Consider the following 18,330-nt stretch of genomic DNA (forward strand, 5'->3'; position numbering starts at 1 on the left):
TAAGATTGCCGGAAGAAATATCAACAACCTCAGATATGCAGATGACACAACCTTGATGGCAGAAAGCGAGGAGGCATTAAAGAACCTTTTAATGAGGGTGAAAGAGGAGAGCGCAAAATATGGTCTGAAGCTCAACATCAAAAAAACCAAGATCATGGCCACTGGTCCCATCACCTCCTGGCAAATAGAAGGGGAAGAAATGGAGGCAGTGAGAGATTTTACCTTCTTGGGCTCCTTGATGACTGCAGATGGTGACAGCAGTCATGAAATTAAAAGACGCCTGCTTCTTGGGAGAAAAGCAATGACAAACCTAGACAGCATCTTAAAAAGCAGAGACATCACCTTGCCGACAAAGGTCCGTATAGTTAAAGCTATGGTTTTCCCAGTAGTGATGTATGGAAGTGAGAGTTGGACCATAAAGAAGGCTGATCGCCGAAGAATTGATGCTTTTGAATTATGGTGCTGGAGGAGACTCTTGAGAGTCCCATGGACTGCAAGAAGATCAAACCTATCCATTCTTAAGGAAATCAGCCCTGAGTGCTCCCTGGAAGGACAGATCGTGAAGCTGAGGCTCCAATACTTTGGCCACCTCATGAGAAGAGAAGAATCCTTGGAAAAGACCCTGATGTTGGGAAAGATTGAGGGCACTAGGAGAAGGGGACGTCAGAGGACGAGATGGTTGGACAGTGTTCTCAAAGCTACGAACATGAGTTTGACCAAACTGCGGGAGGCAGTGCAAGACAGGAGTGCCTGGCGTGGTATGGTCCATGGGGTCACGAAGAGTCGGACACGACTAAACGACTAAACAACAACAATGATACAAGAAGAATGCATTAAAAAGAGGCAGGGGAGGGAGCCATTTCTTAGGTCACTATGAATGAGTGACAGGGAAGGGAGCAATGTAGGGAGAATAATAAAGCAAGTGTTGCCTTCCAGCATTGTAAGCAAGGAACATTTCCCTGCATTTAACTTGTTTTAGTATGTGGCAAGACTGACTGAGTCTTGGCACACAAGGAAAGGCTGATGGGGAAATAAAGAAATAGCAGCAATTTAAAAAGTATCTCTGCTTTCCCCCCCTGTGAGGATTATCCTCAGAACCAATAAAGTGTCAAGAACAGAACATTATTAAATATTTGGTGCGACATCTTTCGTGGGCTGTATGCTAGTCAGTTCCACCATTGGCCCCTTTTCCATGGTTGCTGGAAGAATGCCGTCCTCTCTTCTCCTTTCAAAGCCACTGGAGATCTCTTCAAAAGTCCGGCCTTTTGTCTCAGGGACTTTAAAGAAGGTGAAGATGAAGAAGAAGACAAGGAAACCGACAAAGATGAGGAAAACATAATGGTTGCAGGCATCCTGCGAGGGAGAAAAGAGAAAGAGTCATACCTCAGTAAGGTCACAGGCCTGAAATTTAAAACATAGCTATGGGGTGCAACCATCCGAGTCCTTTGCGGGTAGCATCTGCTTCTCACTAGCTCTCCTACTTCATGCCCTGATGTGGCTATTGCATGTCCTGTGGCAGGAAGCCTTCCCATTGTGGCTTTTTACAGACAAGGTCACCACCCACCGGGAGGAGTCAACGCAAGGGGCCTTGGCCTCTTGAGGATTCACAAGAAAAGCAAATAGCTTTGGCCCAAGTTGACCTGTGTGTGTGTGGCTGCTAACTGAGTAACCAATAATGCTCATCTCGCATTATTGGCCGAGGGAGCCGGCGTACAGCTTCCAGGTCATGTGGCCAGGATGACGAAGCCGCTTCTGGCAAACCAGAGCAGCACACGGAAACGCCGTTTACCTTCCCGCCGGAGCGGTCCCTATTTATCTACAGTACTTGCACTTTTATGTGCTTTCGAACTGCTAGGTTGGCAGGAGCTGGGAACAAGCAATGGGAGCTCACCCCGTTGCAGGGATTCGAACTGCCGACCTTCTGATCAGCAAGCCCTAGGCTCAGTGGTTTAACCACAGCGCCACCTGGGTCCCTATCAAGCCAATACAAGCCTATTTTAATTTGCATCTGAATCCTTGCAAAGAAAACACTTTCCCAAATGTCATCACACTAGGCAAACCACTCATTAAAGCTCCTCCGAACCACTATTCTCAAGTGTGACCAACTCGTTTGCTCATTTCCAACTCAGTTGCCCTTGCTTGCCCTCTCACCTTTCTCATTCTATTCGATTTTAGACTGAGAACTCCTTGGGACAGGAGCCTGACGTTGGGATCTGGCTATACTGTTAACCACCCAATACACAGATCGTGACACATAGCTGAAAGCAACACTCTTCTTCCTACCTTTAGGATCGGAAACAGCATTCCCACCAGAAAATTGGACGTCCAGTTTGAAAGGCCAGCTACAGCCACAGCTGCAGGACGAGGCCCCTGGCTGAAGAGTTCAGACACAATGAACCAGGGGATTGGGCCAGGGCCAATTTCGAAGAAAGCCACAAAGGCTAAAGTGGCAACAATGCTGACATAGCCAATCCAGGATACAATGCCCTATAATAAAGAGAAAGAGAATTGACAGCAGTTAGCAAATTTGAGACAGAAGAGTCCAAAGACACCTGTGTCTTACAAAGTATTTTAGAGTCTGTCTCTGTATCTGGTTCATTTCCACTTCCATTTCTATTTTACAGAAAGGGGCCTGAAGCTAAGAAAGAAAAACCCAGCCGCCAAATTCCTAGGCTAGATTTGAATCCAGGTGCAAGCAAGTTGCAATTTCTCCCTGCAAAAAACCTTTGAGCCAGCCCTGTGGGAAACAACAGCGTGAAGCAAATAAGCAGCTAACACACCTATGAGGACCAGTAATGGTTAGAGGGTTGGACTAGGACCTGGGAGACCAGGGATTGAACCCCCACTGTACACCACACCTTGACCTCCATAATAATAATAATAATAATAATAATTTATTATTTATACCCTGCCCATCTGGCTGGGTTTCCCCAGCCACTCTGGGCGGCTTACAACAGAAAAATGAAATAAAACAATTAAACATTAAAAGCCTCCGTAAACAGGGCTGCCTTCAGATGTCTTCTAAAAATTTTCTCTTTGACATCTGATGGGAGGGCATTCCACAGGACAGGCGCCACCGCCGAGAAGGCCCTCTGCTTGGTTCCCTGCAACTTGGCTTCTCGCAACGAGGGAACCGTCAGAAGGCCCTTGGTGCTGGACCTCAGTGTCCGGGCAGAACAATGGGGGTGGAGACGCTCCTTCAGGTATACTGGACCGAGGCCATTTAGGGCTTTAAAGGTCAGCACCAACACTTTGAACTGTGCTCGGAAACTTACTGGGAGCCAATGTAGGTCTTTCAAGACCGGTGTTATGTGGTCTCGGTGGCCGCTCCCAGTCACCAGTCTAGCTGCCGCATTCTGGATTAGTTGTAGTTTCCGGGTCACCTTCAAAGGTAGCCCCACGTAGAGCGCATTGCAGTAGTCCAAGTGGGAGTTAACCAGAGCATGCACCACTCTGGCGAGACAGTCCGCGGGCAGGTAGGGTCTCAGCCTGCGTACCAGATGGAGCTGGTAGACAGCCGCCCTGAACACAGAATTGACCTGTGCCTCCATGGACAGCTGTGAGTCCAAAATAAGTGGGATCTGGTTGTGGCTGTCTTGCTTGCTAGTGGACTCGTGTACATCCTGGCCTGTGAGAAATCAGCTGCAATACTATTATAATAATCCCAACCTGCTAAGCCATCTCCTTTCTTCTCATTACACTCGCACGTATGCCTGATCCGTTTGGACCCCAAAGACACTGCGGACACACCAGGGAGCAGGAATGGTGACGGCTTACCTTCAATGCCAAGGAAACAGTCATGGCGACAGCACAGACGGCCATGCCTCCTAAGCCAATCAAATGGAGTGTTCGGCGGCCTGCGCGCTCTACAAGGAAGAGCTGGGAAATGGGAAGAAAAATAAAATGTTGCTTTTGGTGGCAAGCGCTCTCCCCAAACCTAAGCGCCGCCTCCTCTTCCGAGTTTGTGTGCTTTAAAGTGTGAGCGAGGAGAGGCAGGAGAAACAAACTTCTATGTAGACATTTATCTTTTTGAGACATGATGGCAGTCTTAATTGTTTTGTCACAGAGGATGAAAACTAACAATTGCTTTGCTGAGTCAGAGGATCAAAGTCCACATTGATCTAGCATTCTGCTTCCAGAAGAGGCTGAGCCCAGCCAAAGGCCTCCTGTGTAGCCCACAAGCACAGCACCCTTCCCTGGTGTTTGTTCTCAGAACCTTGTACCCAAGAGCCACACGACTTCTGAACTACATCTGAACATGAACACTCCACTTAGCTGTCAACTATTATAGACCCACCCGTCAAGAATCTGCCCAATTTAGTGCATTCATGTAATTGTCCCCAAAGAACACACATATTTCTCATTGTTGGGCATAAAATAAAGTGTACTACTACCTTTAAAGTGTGCTACACATTGCTTGTCTTTGTCTTTGTGTTCTCGAAGCTACGAACATGAGTTTGACCAAACTGCGGGAGGCAGTGCAAGATAGGAGTGCCTGGCGTGCTATGGTCCAACACACATTGCTTGATCCCTGCTCCTGCCTACCTAGCAGTTCGAAAGCACGTCAAAGTGCAAGTAGATAAATAGGTACCGCTCTGGCGGGAAGGTAAACGGGGTTTCCGTGCGCTGCTCTGGTTCGCCAGAAGCGGCTTGGCCATGCTGGCCACATGACCCGGAAGCTGTCTGTGGACAAATGCCGGCTCCCTTGACCTATAGAGTGAGATGAACGCTGCAACCCCAGAGTCGTCTGCGACTGGACCTAATGGGCAGGGGTACCTTTACTTTTACCTTTACTACCTTTTGTAATCGAATGATGACCATAGGAACCATCAGGCTGGTGAAGTGTCCTGTGAATTTGCATCCCAACTTAACTGAAATCTCTTCTCCATCCCCCAAAGTACCCTAATACTTTAATAAGCAAAGACTGCCAGTCATTTTTAAAAATATATATATAAAGATAGATCATTTAAATACAGTGGTGCCTCGCTTAACGAATGCCCTGCTTAACGAAATTTCCACTTAACGAAAGGTTTTTTCTAGCGGAGGTTGCCTCGCTAGACGAATGTGTTTTACAAAAAATTCGTCTAGCGAATCGCGGTTTCCCATAGGAATGCATTGAAATTCAATTAATGCGTTCCTATGGGCAAAAAAAATTCAAAAAAAATTCAGTGCATTCCTATGGGATTCGCTAGACGAATTTTTCGTTATAAGAAAAGACCTGTGGAACGAATTAAATTCGTCTAGCGCGGCACCACTGTATATAAAAAACAATTGCCCTTTTCATTTTCTACTCTGGAAACCCATGAGAACAAAGGCCAACTGACGAACTGAATTAAAACTCACAGCTCAAGTAGTACTGCTATAGTATCTGAAGTCACTTTGGTTAAGGCAAGAAATGCCACCTCACGAGTTTGCTGTTCTATAGCTGGGGAACATTTCTGTGCTTGTGGGGGTGGGGAGCAACGCAAACAGGGGCGACCCTGTTATTCCCCAAGTAGCAGCAGCAACATTCCATCCTTTCTCATGACCGGGATAAACTAGGAAACTGCCTCCTGCCCACAAGCAGATTTGGCTTCAGGGCAACACAACTGGGAAAGGAGGAGAAGGAAGCAACGCTCCCTGTTTGGGAGAGAGGAAATTTCTTTTCTTTTTCAAAAAGAAAATGTCGCCCAGCTAGAGTGGGGAGAACAATTAAGCACAGGGTTGCAGTACCGAGTACCCACCCCAGTACCCACCCTGAATTCTAGCCATATATTTGCCTCCCTCCCTATTGTTCTAGATATAAAGATAAATATAAAGGAGAGGGGAGACTTTGACTCAGCTATAAAGTACATGAATGCCATGTTGCTAAAGACTACTTACCGATACAACTGTAAAGATGGTGTTGACCACACCGGCACCAATGGTAGCGTACACTGGCTGTTTCACTCCAGCATCTTCAAAAACCTCAGTAGAATAGTAAAAGACCTACAGGCAGATAAATATTTGTCACTGCTGGTGTCTGGAGCTCACCTTGTTCTTAATGCTAAGCAGGGAAATACAACATCTACCTTACTATTATTAATTATTATTTATTCAACTTATATGCCGCCCTGTACCCAGAGGTCTCATGGCGGTTCATAGAAAAGGTCAACATAAAAACCACAATATAATAAAAATAAAACAACAACCCAATAACACCCCCCCCCATTTTAAAAGGGCATAGGATGTCAACCAAAGGCCTGGTTATAAAGGAACGTTTTTGCCTGGTGCCTATTGACTCAGAAGCAAATCTCACAGAGTATAATGGGAATACTGCCCAGATAAGTGTGCGCAGGATTGACCACCCACTGCCTTGCTTAACTGTTGCTAAGACTGAGGGCAGGTAACAAAATTCCCTGCTATCTTTAAGCCTCATAACAGCCCGTTCATGTGGATTGCAGCTGTTCCTATTTTTATATCTAGGGCCTGGGGCCTGAGTTACTGTGACTAAGGTTCTCCCGTGAGCCCATAATCACTATTCTCTGCTTCAAATAAGAGTTCCAACAGGAACTGGCCCATCCACACAGCCAGCAATTTAAAACATGGCCTCCTCCTTCTTCTGCATGTCAGAAGTATTAGGCTGCAAGAGAAAAGCGCTCAGGGAATAAAAGAGGAAAGTCACCTACTGCATTGATGCCAGAGAGCTGCTGGGAGAGCTGCAGCGCAATGGCAACGATGATGGCCTGGCGGTAGCTGGGGGAACGGAAGAGCTCAGGAATTGTCACTTTCTTCTCTTGAGACATCTTGGCACTCTCTTCTTTCATCTCATCAATATCACTGGACACATCTTGGGTGCCACGGAGCTTTTGGAGAACTGGCAGGAGGAGGAATCAAACATCTGAATTACACACAACACGACATCAGTTCACAAGCTGTTGAGTCCCTACCCTGAGGGTTCATTTCTTCATGACAATGAAGCCAGCTCCCTATTCTATTCTTCTGCTCAACTCATGAGGTTAACCGGCCTTTGGTCTAACCCAGGGGTGGCCAACTCCCAAGAGACTGCGATCTACTTAAAGAGTTAAAAACTTGCAGTGATCTACCCCCTTTTGGGGGGGGGGGTTCAGGTCAAAGTTGTTGAGCTTTTTTGGAGAGGAGGAAGGCCCATTTTTAGGCATTCAGATCAAAGTTGTTGTTGAGCTTTTTTTTAGGAAGAAGGAAAGTGCCATTTTGGGGGGTGCAGGGCAAAAAAAATGAGCTTTTTTATGGGAGCCAAAGTTGTTGAGCTTCTTTAGGGGTAGCCAGTGATCTGCCAGTGATCTACCTCAGGCGTCCAGTGATCTACTGGTAGATCACAATCTACCTGTTGGACGTGCCTGGTCTAACCCATTAATCCTCATTACCAACTTTAACAAATACAAATCTTTTGCTGCCTCTTGACTCTCTCTCCACTTTTCCTTGTTGCTTTTCCCACTAGCTAAATAAGGGGACAGTTTCTCTTGCTTATGACATTGTTCTCTCATGCACATTGAGAGAGATGTAACACAGGCATGGCCAAACTTGGCCTCCAGCTGTTTTGGGACTACAATACCCATCATCCCTGACCACTGGTCAGCTAGGGATCATGTTAGCTAGGGATGATGGGAGTCCCAAAACAGCTGGAGGGCTAGGTTTGGCCATGCCTGCTATAACACGTCAACGACTGTAATTAGGCCGAGATCTCCCACACCTGGAGATGCTTCCATTCATATTTGAGGCAAGTTGATACCCTCACAGATCCAGGAAGGAATGCTCAGGAAGATTCCCCTTCCCAAAGAAATCCTGTGGGTAACACTCACACTTTCCCCTAGTAAATTTTCTGCATTTTCCCATTGCAGGCAGGTACTGGCACAGAAGCAAACCTTATGGGCAAGACCCAGGAATATTCTGGGTTTCATGTCCCTCTGTGAAACAGAAACCATTCACACAACCCACAAGACAACTTGATTGAGTCCAGTTCAAGTTTTGGAGAAGACAAGACAAAGAGGAATTGGAAGGGGTAGCCAGGATTTCCATGCTTCTATGTTTTCGTTGTGCTGTTTTCTCAGACAATCAGATTTTTCTCAGAAAATATGATAATTAGAGAAAAGACTCTAACAATACAGCAATCACGGAAGGTGTCGGTGTCTTGAGGCTACCTTTTCCTAGAGGTGTGGTTTTGATGTGGGTAGTGACAGTTTGGCAGGTGAACCTATTGCCGGTTATCTTTCCAATGGCTCCCATTTTAATGTTTTACTAATCTTTTTGACCAATTCTTTAAAAAATTACAATTATTTATGCAGTAGCGCTCAGATGAAAAAACATCAGAGTGCTGATTATGAAAATCAGTTTTAAAATCATGCTGCCTCAGTAGCCAGCATTTAAGCAATAAAATGCCACTTTTAAAAAATGGCTGCTGAAGTGGGCGGTACCTTCATCTATACTTCATAGCTATGCATGGCCAATAGTGTGGACAGAACATCATGTACACAAGAAAGGTGGTGGTAGCGTGTGGCCTGTTAAGTTGCAATTCCGCTCATAGCTTCTGACAGTGAATAGATTGTCCTATGAGCTACGCATAAGGATAATGAAGAGGCTACAATACTGCAAGCCAAGGGATCGGATCCCTTCATTACTTTGTGTTTACCTGCATGTGCTTTCTCTTCCTCCATCCTGTTGATCAGCAGGAATCGTGGGCTCTCAGGACAGAATGGCAGTGCCACACACTGGAAGACGGCTGGGACGACGGTGAGTCCCACCAGCAGTGGCCAGAGAGTTCTACTTCCCAGGATGACATCTAGGCCAAAGACCTGATTGTAGCAGTTGGTGGAGAGGAAGACAAGACAAGAACGCTTGTGAACTATGTTCCCATAAACTGAAAGTTACATGCAGCATAACTAAACGTTTTATTTATAACAATCTATGGCTTCCCATAAAGAACCATGGATTCTTCTTCCCATGAGGAATTAGTTTGTTGATGATCCCTAGCCCACCTCTTCAGAACTCCACCCAGGTTGCAATGATAAGAAGGAGTGATTCTTTGTAATGTAGCATCCCCTTTCCTGAATAAATCCTCATTCATTTATTTTAAGCACATTCAGCTTTAATCTGAAAAAAGCTCCCAGAGTAACTTTAAAAAGGTAAAGGACCCCTGACAACTTGTACTTTGACATGCTTTCAGACTGCTAACTGGTGGCCTTCAGGTGAACGGAATATAGAGATAAATTCATACAAGGTGTTAGGTAAAGGTAAAGGGACCCCTGACCATTAGGTCCAGTCGTGACCAACTCTGGGGTTGCGGCGCTCATCTCACGTTATTGGCCGAGGAAGCAGGTGTACAGCTTCCAGGTCATGTGACCAGCATGACAAAGCCGCTTCTGGCGAACCGGAACAGCACACGGAAATGCTGTTTACCTTCCCGCCGGAGCGGTACCTATTTATCTACTTGCACTTTGACGTGCTTTCGAACTGCTAGGTTGGCAGGAGCTGGGACCAAGCAACGGGAGCTCACCCCATTGCAGAGATTTGAACCGCCGACCATCTGATTGGCAAGGCCTAGGCGCTCTGTGGTTTAACCCACAGCACCACCTGCATCCCCCCAGAGTAACTTACATGTGGTCAATAACAAAACAAGACAGTCCCTGCCAGCAGCCTTATCAACTAGCCATAAACTATTCATATAGAAAAGGGTGAAAGGTTGTTTTCTGCTGCTCCAGAGAAGCAGACACGGACCAATGGATTCAAGCTACAAGAAAGAAGATTCCACCTAAACATTAGGAAGAACTTCCTGACAGTAAGAGCTGTTCGACAGTGGAATTTGCTGCCAAGGTGTGTGGTGGAGTCTCCTTTTTTGGAGGTCTTTAAGCAGAGGCTTGTCAGGAATGCTTTTATGGTGTCTCCTGCTTCGCAGGGGGTTGAACTGGATGGCCCTTGTGGTCTCTTCCAACTCTATGATTCTATGATTCTATTTCCCAAGTAGCCAACTGAACCCAATCTTATGCATGTTCAATTTATAATTAAGTCCATGGTCCTCAACAGGGATTACTCCCAGGTGCATAGAGTTGGGACCTGGTCATGAACTCCCAGCAATACCAATGCACCACTTAGCTGTGTGGCTTTGTAATCATTCCAGGAAAAGTCTTACCTGTGCCACCAGGATACCCACGACAATGCCCAGCTGATTCAGTGTGCCAAAAGCTCCTCGCAAGGCAGTGGGGGAGACCTCACTGATATACATGGGCACAATGCCAGTGCAGAGGCCACAGTAGATACCAATAACAAGCCGGCCAGCAATAAACATTTCCAAAGCGTTTGCCATTCGGGAGAAGCCCATCAAAATGCCACCTGAAATGGGCAAAATATTCACCAGCAACATAGAGTTTCGCCTGCACAGGAGGGGGAAAAAAAATCTTATCATTATTTCAATTTATATACTGCTTTTCCATATAAATATGCCCAAAATGGTGTGACTTATTTAAACAGAAAATCCAAGTGGAACCATCTACCCCTAATTAAAATGGGTCATAATCAATCACTGGGACATTCTCATGTGCAAAGAAACCTCACTGAAGAACAAAGCAGACTTGTTTCGAGGGAGCTTGTGCAGCAGCTCTTCCTGGTGGATTGTGCTCCATTGTTCCCCTCTGCCTGTGCCATTTGTTGTCCTTAATGGCACCCAAAATATGCTGCCCAAAGCCCATTTGCTTTTTGGCAGGGAGGGCAAGTCGCCTTCTTAGTACGTACTTCCATACTAGGCATTCCCCCAAAGTGTGACACAATGATCATTACAGAATTGAATTCTCTGTCCGTTCTGTAATGGAGATCATTTCCCCTTATCCCTTCTTGTTCCTCAAAATGGAGGCGGAGACTGCTCTGTAGTCCAGAATATTCCCCCCAACGTACCTGCCAAATCGGTTGACGAAAAGTCCAACAGAAAAGGAGCCAATCATGCCACCTACTGAGAAAATGGACACAGAGAGGGCCCATAGCGACGTGAGCAGCGTGTTGGACATTGGGGCGCCTGACCGCTCTACCCAGGATTCATTAAAAAAGCCCTTGATAATCTGTGTGTGAGAAGAAAAAAACACTCCATAGGTATTGAGTTACAACCACATACCAGGGGTATTGTGTTAAGAAAACTTTGGAATTGTACTAAAGCAATGAGGTGAGCACAGAAATCAAAAGAAAAGCTTCTTGATATGTAAAGGTAAAGGGACCCCTGACCATTAGGTCCAGTCGTGACCGACTCTGTGGTTGCGCGCTCATCTCGCATTATTGGCCGAGGGAGCCGGCGTATAGCTTCCAGGTCATGTGGCCAGCATGACAAAGCCGCTTCTGGCAAACCAGAGCAGCACATGGAAACGCCGTTTACCTTCCCGCTGTAGCGGTTCCTATTTATCTACTTGCATTTTGACGTGCTTTCGAACTGCTAGGTTGGCAGGAGCTGGGACCAAGCAACGGGAGCTCACCCCGTCACAGGGATTCGAACCGCCGACCTTCTGATCAGCAAGCCCTAGGCTCAGTGGTTTAACCACAGCGCCACCTGATATGTAGATTGGTATAAAAGTTAAATACTTTTCTAAAAATGTTTAAGTGAATCTGGTTCAAGACAGGAGAAATCCTTTTACGGTCCTAGGGCAGGCAGTAGTTTTCCAACAGTAAGTGAGGAAGGAACCCTGGCCTTATTGGAAGTTTAAATCAGGAATTACTCAGTGAGAATATACACAATGGCAGACAAGCTTTCCTGAAAGCCCCGTGCCCCTGCCATATGTCAGGCGAATACGGAGTGTGCATTCTAATGTCTGCAATGTACAGGAAATCTGTTGCAGGTACAGTAATTCTTTTTTTAAAATAATAATATTTATCTGTTGCAGGTAATTCAATGTATAAAATGTCCCCTGGAGGTACAAAGAGTGAAAACTAGTCTAGAAAAGTTAAGAAATGGGAAGTGGAGACACCGCCTCCTTTTTAGGCATGGCAAATCCCAAGCAAGCAGTTCTCAAATGCTTCTCAAAGGTAAGAGTGCATTGGCTTATAGCTTTAAACAGGTATATTTTATCACGTAATATTGGACCTTATCTTTCAATCCACTGAATTAAACAGACGTTTAATAATTAACAGTGTCATACAAAACTACATTCTGATACATGCACAGCTCCTGTAAAGAGAAGAGGTTTTTGGCTGATACAGTCAGACATGAAAGGACACCGTAGCTGTGTCTGCTGAAATTCAATCTTCTGCACTCACAACTATTAAAACCACAAGATGGCAGCAGGACCTTTAGCAACAGTGCAAGAACAGCTGCCTGTGGTTTCTGCATTTGAAGATTTCGGGTGCACGTGGTACAGTACAAGTGAGTCATTCGTTTTGTAAAAACCCAAACCCACACACTTCCCTGGTTCTCTCTCTTAATCTAATGGCGCAATTCCGAAGTGTCTTACTTGGAACTTCCCCTATTGCTCTGCTACTGCATGAAGATTAAACATTAGGAAGAACTTCCTGACAGTAAGAGCTGTTCGGCAGTGGAATTTGTTGCCAAGGAGTGTGGTGGAGTCTCCTTCTTTGGAGGTCTTTAAGCAGAGGCTTGACAGGCATATGTCAAGAATGCTTTGATGGTGTTTCCTGCTTGGCAGGGGGTTGGACTGGATGGCCCTTTTGGTCTCTTCCAACTCTATGATTCTATGATTAAAAATATGAACATTGATAAAAGATGGGTAAGAGGAAGGGGGGGTGATAGTTACAGGATAGGAGCCAGAGGTGGGGGCTGAAGGAGAAGAGAATCTTAAGGGAAACCAGAGCATCTCTTAGCTCTGCACTGTGCACCAGGCACTCCCTCCCTCCCCGCTTTTTTCCCCTTCAAGCAGATGTGCCCTCACTGTGAGTCAGCAGCTGGCTATCCTCCATTTATTATAGCTACCTTCCCCCTCCAACCAGTGGAATGCTAGGGACTTGGACCTGGGAGACCCAGATTCAAATCGCCACTAGGCCATGATGCTCACTGAGTGACCTTGGATGCTCACTGAGTGACCTTGGATGCCAGCCACTGCCTCTAACCTACCTCACAGGGTTGTTGTGAGGATTAAATGAGGAGGGAGAACCATTTATGCCCCTTGAACTCCTTGGAAGGAGAGGTGGGATATGAATGGAACACTGTAAATAAAAATCCCCAAAGATGTGTGTCCCCAGGAGGTTAATCATTTAATTCAAAGCATCAAATTTGCTCTTCTCCCACTGCCCCCCACCTCAGTCATCAAACTGCCACAAAACTCTCTTTAGAGCACTAACAATCCTAGTATGGCCGTTTTTATGTTTTGGCCATCCTAGAGCAGGGATATTGCTGCTTTTGCTGCGTTTAGTATATTGTCTCCGGGTATTTTTGATAGTTTTGCCAATTTTATTGGAAGCTGTCCTGGGAATCTGTTTGAAGGGCAGGGCAGAAACACCTAACGTGTGTGTGTGTGTGCACGCGTGCGCATGTGTGCAATATAAGTTTGGGAGGGACCATGAGGGTCATCTAGTCGAACCCCCTGAAATGCAGGAATCTTTTGCCCTATGTGGGCCTCGAACCCACAACCCTGAGTTTAAGATTCTCATGCTCTACCAATGGAGCTTACCCAGTTTTTATATTATGACTAGTATCTTGAAGCCCGTTAAAATAACGAGTACTAGAGCGCATGTCTCGGCAGCGGCCGCATAAGCGGCAAGGCCGGATCGCAACCCCGGCGCTCGGCTATAGGAGAAGCCGGGGCTGCCGCCGCCGCCGCATTCCCCGACAGACCACCGAGCAGCTGAAAAGGCCGAGCGCTGAGCAGGCGGGAGAATGGGGTGCAGGAAGATGGCTGTCCCGCAGCAGCAGAGGCATGAGGAGAAGCTGCCAGTGGCTCGTTTACTGGGTTCTGGTTCTCTTCATCGGTGGGGAGAGTACGCGCGTGTGTGCGTCCAATCCCTGTATCCAATCCCTGTGTCCGTGGGGCACATGCGCAGTAGCGCAAACCCAGGGACACAGGGACTGGATGCCGAGACACAGGGACTTTATTATATAGGATGCCCCTTGTAGGTTGTGAATTTTCCCCTTCCTCAAGGTCAGGTTGGAAAACAGACAATGAGTTTTTATCTGTTGTTTTCCCCAGCTTTTCTTCGCAGTTCTTCCCCTCCTTACAGGATGAGCCATGCGGATTCCATGGGCATGACTGGTACTTATGAGACCACTTTCAGGCAATGGTCAGCAAGAATAGGTTGCTAGGAAAATTGATATCCCCCTAACAGAACTGCTTTCTTGAAGGGAAACCTTTGCATCCCATCCAACCAAAAAGAAGGACCATTACATTTATCACACGAGAAGTCCATTTTCTGGAAAGGTGTTAACAGCTACAGAGGAATTTGAACCAGAAATACCTCAAAACATGGGCTTTGGTTGCAGTCTTTGTTTGTCTGGACTACCAGATATCAAGCCAGGAATCCCTGTGTGGCTGGTGGAATTTAGGCATGAGGATTCGGACCCCTCTTCCTTCCAGGAGAGACTGTATCCTACCAGTACTTTTATTTCTTCCTCACACACACAATAGTTAAGGATACATCAGGTGGCAATTGTTCTTGAGTTTCATTTCCCCTGTCTCCATGACCACTACATTTCTGTGCCCCACAATTTGATTCATTTCCCCTCTGCTTCTTGTACCCTTCATGGCTTCCTCAACTTCCTGGTCACCACTCCAGGTAAGGATAGCGATGGAGCCCCTAAAAGCCCGCAGCACATGTGCCATTGTCTTACCATTGCAGGAGCATTGATGACTCCCGTGTTGTACCCAAACTGGAGAGATCCAATGACAGCCACAAACACAGCAGTGACAAGCGGGCACGTTATCTTCTGCAATAGAAGGGAAGGAGAGAAAATTAATTCACATTTTCCCCCAATTGGCTTCCCATGCAAACAAGCAGCAATCTTAATCCAAAGTCTCTTAGAAATCAATGAGTAAAAATGAGAAATGCTTTCCAAGTTAATCCATTCTCCTTGGGAAAGAATACAACTTGTAGACACTACAAAAAAGTGCAGGAAATACAGAGAACCATTGCCCCAACGGAAAAATTCTAATCCAAGAGCATTTATATTTCTCGTTCAGCTCTTCATTACACACTGCTAAGTCACCACAAAAGGTTTTTTTTTAAAGAATAATAATAAAGACACTTGTGGGAAATTGTTGAATTGATGGCTGTCTGCAAATGTTAACTTCTCAAAATGGCTGGCTCCCTCCCTAGGCAACAGCTGGTAAAGCTTGTGTCTGGGAGAAAACATTCAAGCACTTAAAGGGTAAAAATCAAATCAGACACACAACACACACATTCTTCCTCGAGGATTTCCTGAATATGCTTGTGCTGAAGGACAAAGGAAAGCAGGCTATTGGAGCCCAATACATGCTTTGTGAACCTTTCTTCCTTACCTTATCCAGGATTGGAAGAAAATTAAAACAATAATCTCTCACAGAGCAGACAATTTAGCCCTTCCTCCAGCACATGCACTGGAATTGCCACAGGTAGGGCCCCAGGCAGGGGTTTTTTTTGGGGGGGGGGAGGGATAGTTACTGAAAAAGATATAAAAAGATGACCTGCCTGTCCCTCCCTGTTACTGTCAAGCTTCTACAACTTGCACAATCCCTCCAAGGGCTGTTTTAATTTGATGTGTGATTTGCTATTTGTGACCGTTTTTTTATTAAGGCATGGATTCTGATCCAGGCCACATGACAAGAGCACAGCAACCTCTTGAGAGCACTGGAGAACTCTCCCAGGCTTTCTGGGGCTGAAATCTGAGAAGATAAGATTGGTTGCTGCAGACGGACAGCTGTGATGCAGGTCTGCACATTTGTATACTGTATCTATGTGGGCATAGGCCTTTAAACTGTGCCCATCTACTTACAGGTACTGCATGGGCCCTCTTTTGTGCCGCCAGGTGAGACACAGCACAGCAGCATGTGTGGGCCCAGTCTCCAGTGGGAGCTCCTGAAACCTGTATATCCCACCCAAATATACCTGCCTCCCAACTTGCAATAAACCTCAAGTGCACCTCATCACTTCATGTGCTCCCAAAACAGATTTCCTGAATCTGTCATGGGTCAGGCACCCCCCCCCCCATTTTGGAGAGAGGTTTGCTCTGGAGAAAATAGTGAAGGTGGCGAAGGGATTCAACAATCCTTGACCCACTTCATCCCCCCCAGCATCTCCACCAAACCCCCCCCCCTGGCCCCACCAGTCTACAGCTTCTGTGCTTTAAATCTCTCCACCCTGTTTTCCACAAATTTTGGTAGTGATGGGATCCTGGCACACAGGTCTGCTGCCATTTAGCCTCTCAACTAAATGCAAAGGTAAAGGAGACACAAAAACATGTACAGAATGTAAATACGGTACCCCAAAGCTGGCTGTGAAGGGTTAAGATCTCCCAGCAGTCAAATGATTATTGCAACTGATATGGCACTTTTTCCAGTGTTGAAAGCCCTTCCCGTCTCTGTAACCATCACCCTTAGAAATGTAAGCTGTGTCATTCCCACCTCTCTGTTGCGGATGGGAAGCTCCAGCTTGCCTAAGGCCAACTCCCTGGTTTCATAGCTGCCGTGAGATTTGAATCAAGGACTTCCTGTCTACCAGCCCACACTGAATCACAGGACTACATCAGCCTAGACTACCCACAAGACAGAGTAGCTGTAAGGGGCAGAGGCTTCTGCTTCCAGTCCTCTGTTCAACCATGTCTAGCATGCATGTATGTACGTGAGTGTTTGCACGTGCACCTCCCCCCCCCTTACAGGCCAGGCTCCCTTAGGCACCCCGGTTTCTCCTCCTACAGCTCTGCTTTCCTATAGACTCCTCTGAATTGCCTGGCATCTCAGTGTTTCCTGTGGCAACCCCTAAATGCAACCATCTAGATTGCTTCACTGTGGAGTTTCTGCTGCTTCCTTATCTTACTGCAAAGTCATAGGACAGCAGAGGCCTTGGCAATCCCATGAGAAACATTTGTCTAAAAGCATCTCCGGCTGCTGTCCATCCAGCATAATTTTGTTGCTACTATCTAACAGTATTTGCCCTCTGCAATGTCTGTCCAGAAGGCAGCCCTACACGGGGGGGGGGGGGGGGGAGGCCTGGCAGCCTCACGGTGGAACCCACAGTAACTCCAAGCTTGGTCCCTCGCACATGCATGCTTTCTCCCTTCCACATGCTCTGGTCTTCCGCCTCCACATTTTTCTAAAGGCTTTAAAACTCGCCTCGGGCAATGAGCACTTGTTGCATCCAAGTGGGGCATGTCTTTGCCATCCTCTAAATGACCTTGACAGCACAGCTGCCAAGTTTTCTCGCGAGGAAGCCTATTCAGCATAAGGGAATTTCTCTCTTAAAAAAAGGAAGAACTTGGCAGCTATGCAAGTTGACAGAGACTCTCCGTAAGAACACCCTCCTGAATCAGGGCAGCAGTCAGCAGCCATCGCGTGCGTCCCGAGCATCCCAAATGCTCTGACGAAAGCAAATAACCGCCAGGCATCTTTACTGAACGCTAAAGGGAAGCATCCAGTTGTGCTGCCGGGCGCGTTCCTGGAAGCCTATCCTCACCCAAGCCCACACGCCACACACCAGTCGGGCAACCAGCACATAACGGGGACCCAAAATATTCTGCGCCGAACACTCAGCACCGGGAGATATTGAGAATGCTTATTATTTTTATAATCACAACAGGCATAGGCTTATTCATTCATTCATTTGTATTGCAAGAGGCGTGGAGGAACGGCTCTTCTGCGCGTCTTCCTAGACCACTCCATCCCCAAAGCATGCGAAGTACCAGCTCCCATTTACCAATTGCAGGGCCATCCTCCTCTCCAGTTTCTAGGGCCCTTCCGGCCGGCCGGCCTGCAGCCAAGCGGCCCTTTCCCTCGCTTGCCTCCTGCCCCTTTCCTGCTGCCAGAATCCGAAGCCCACCGTTCAGACCCCCGAGAGATGCGCAGAGAGAGGGCCGTCCCTCGCCTTGCGAGGAGTCGCGCCCGATGCGCCCGCGAGCGCGTTCCCGAGGCGCCGCCGCCGCCACCGCTGCCGAGCGGCCCCGAGCGAGCCATCGCCCTCACCTTCTTGCTCTCCATGCCCGCCAAACTGCCTCCGCTCCCGCGCCCGTCAAAGAAGAAAGTGCCGGCGCAGCGCTGCTCCGAGGATGCGCAACCGCCACGCGCCTCGCCTGCTGCGGCGACGCCTCTGCACGTCGTTTCCTGCTGCTGCGCAAAACCCGCCCGCCTCGCTCGCGTTCGCGCTCGCTCTCTTTTGGGGTTGGCAGGCGGCGCGGGTCTATTTCAAGCTTCTGCCTGGAGGGGGCGGGGCAGCCGGCGGTGACGG

General features: G+C 47.2%; 1 protein-coding gene across 1 annotated transcript; it reads right to left on the reverse strand.

Annotated features, from left to right (window-relative positions):
- Window positions 1–355: 355 nt before the first annotated feature.
- Window positions 356–18,273, reverse strand: LOC118084005 (solute carrier family 2, facilitated glucose transporter member 3). The gene is made up of 10 exons (XM_035113214.2): window positions 18,069–18,273; window positions 14,747–14,842; window positions 10,882–11,042; window positions 10,124–10,364; window positions 8,627–8,789; window positions 6,648–6,835; window positions 5,863–5,967; window positions 3,778–3,879; window positions 2,284–2,487; window positions 356–1,353 (listed from the first exon to the last, which is right to left on the reverse strand). Exons 1-10 carry the CDS (start codon window positions 18,081–18,083, stop codon window positions 1,126–1,128), a joined length of 1,503 nt encoding a protein of 500 aa, XP_034969105.1. The 5' UTR covers window positions 18,084–18,273; the 3' UTR covers window positions 356–1,125.
- Between the last annotated feature and the right edge of the window lie 57 nt (window positions 18,274–18,330).

This window comes from Zootoca vivipara, chromosome 9 (assembly GCF_963506605.1).
Source record: "Zootoca vivipara chromosome 9, rZooViv1.1, whole genome shotgun sequence".
NCBI classification, from domain to species: domain Eukaryota; kingdom Metazoa; phylum Chordata; class Lepidosauria; order Squamata; family Lacertidae; genus Zootoca; species Zootoca vivipara.

Excerpts from the sequence above, each read along its gene's own strand:
- LOC118084005 (XM_035113214.2), bottom strand. Across the intron at positions 3,880-5,862 it reads CCATCTTTACAGTTGTATCG|CTCTTCCTTGTAGAGCGCGC; the intron begins GTAAGTAGTCTT and ends CCCATTTCCCAG. Across the intron at positions 2,488-3,777 it reads CTGTTTCCTTGGCATTGAAG|GGCATTGTATCCTGGATTGG; the intron begins GTAAGCCGTCAC and ends TCTTTATTATAG.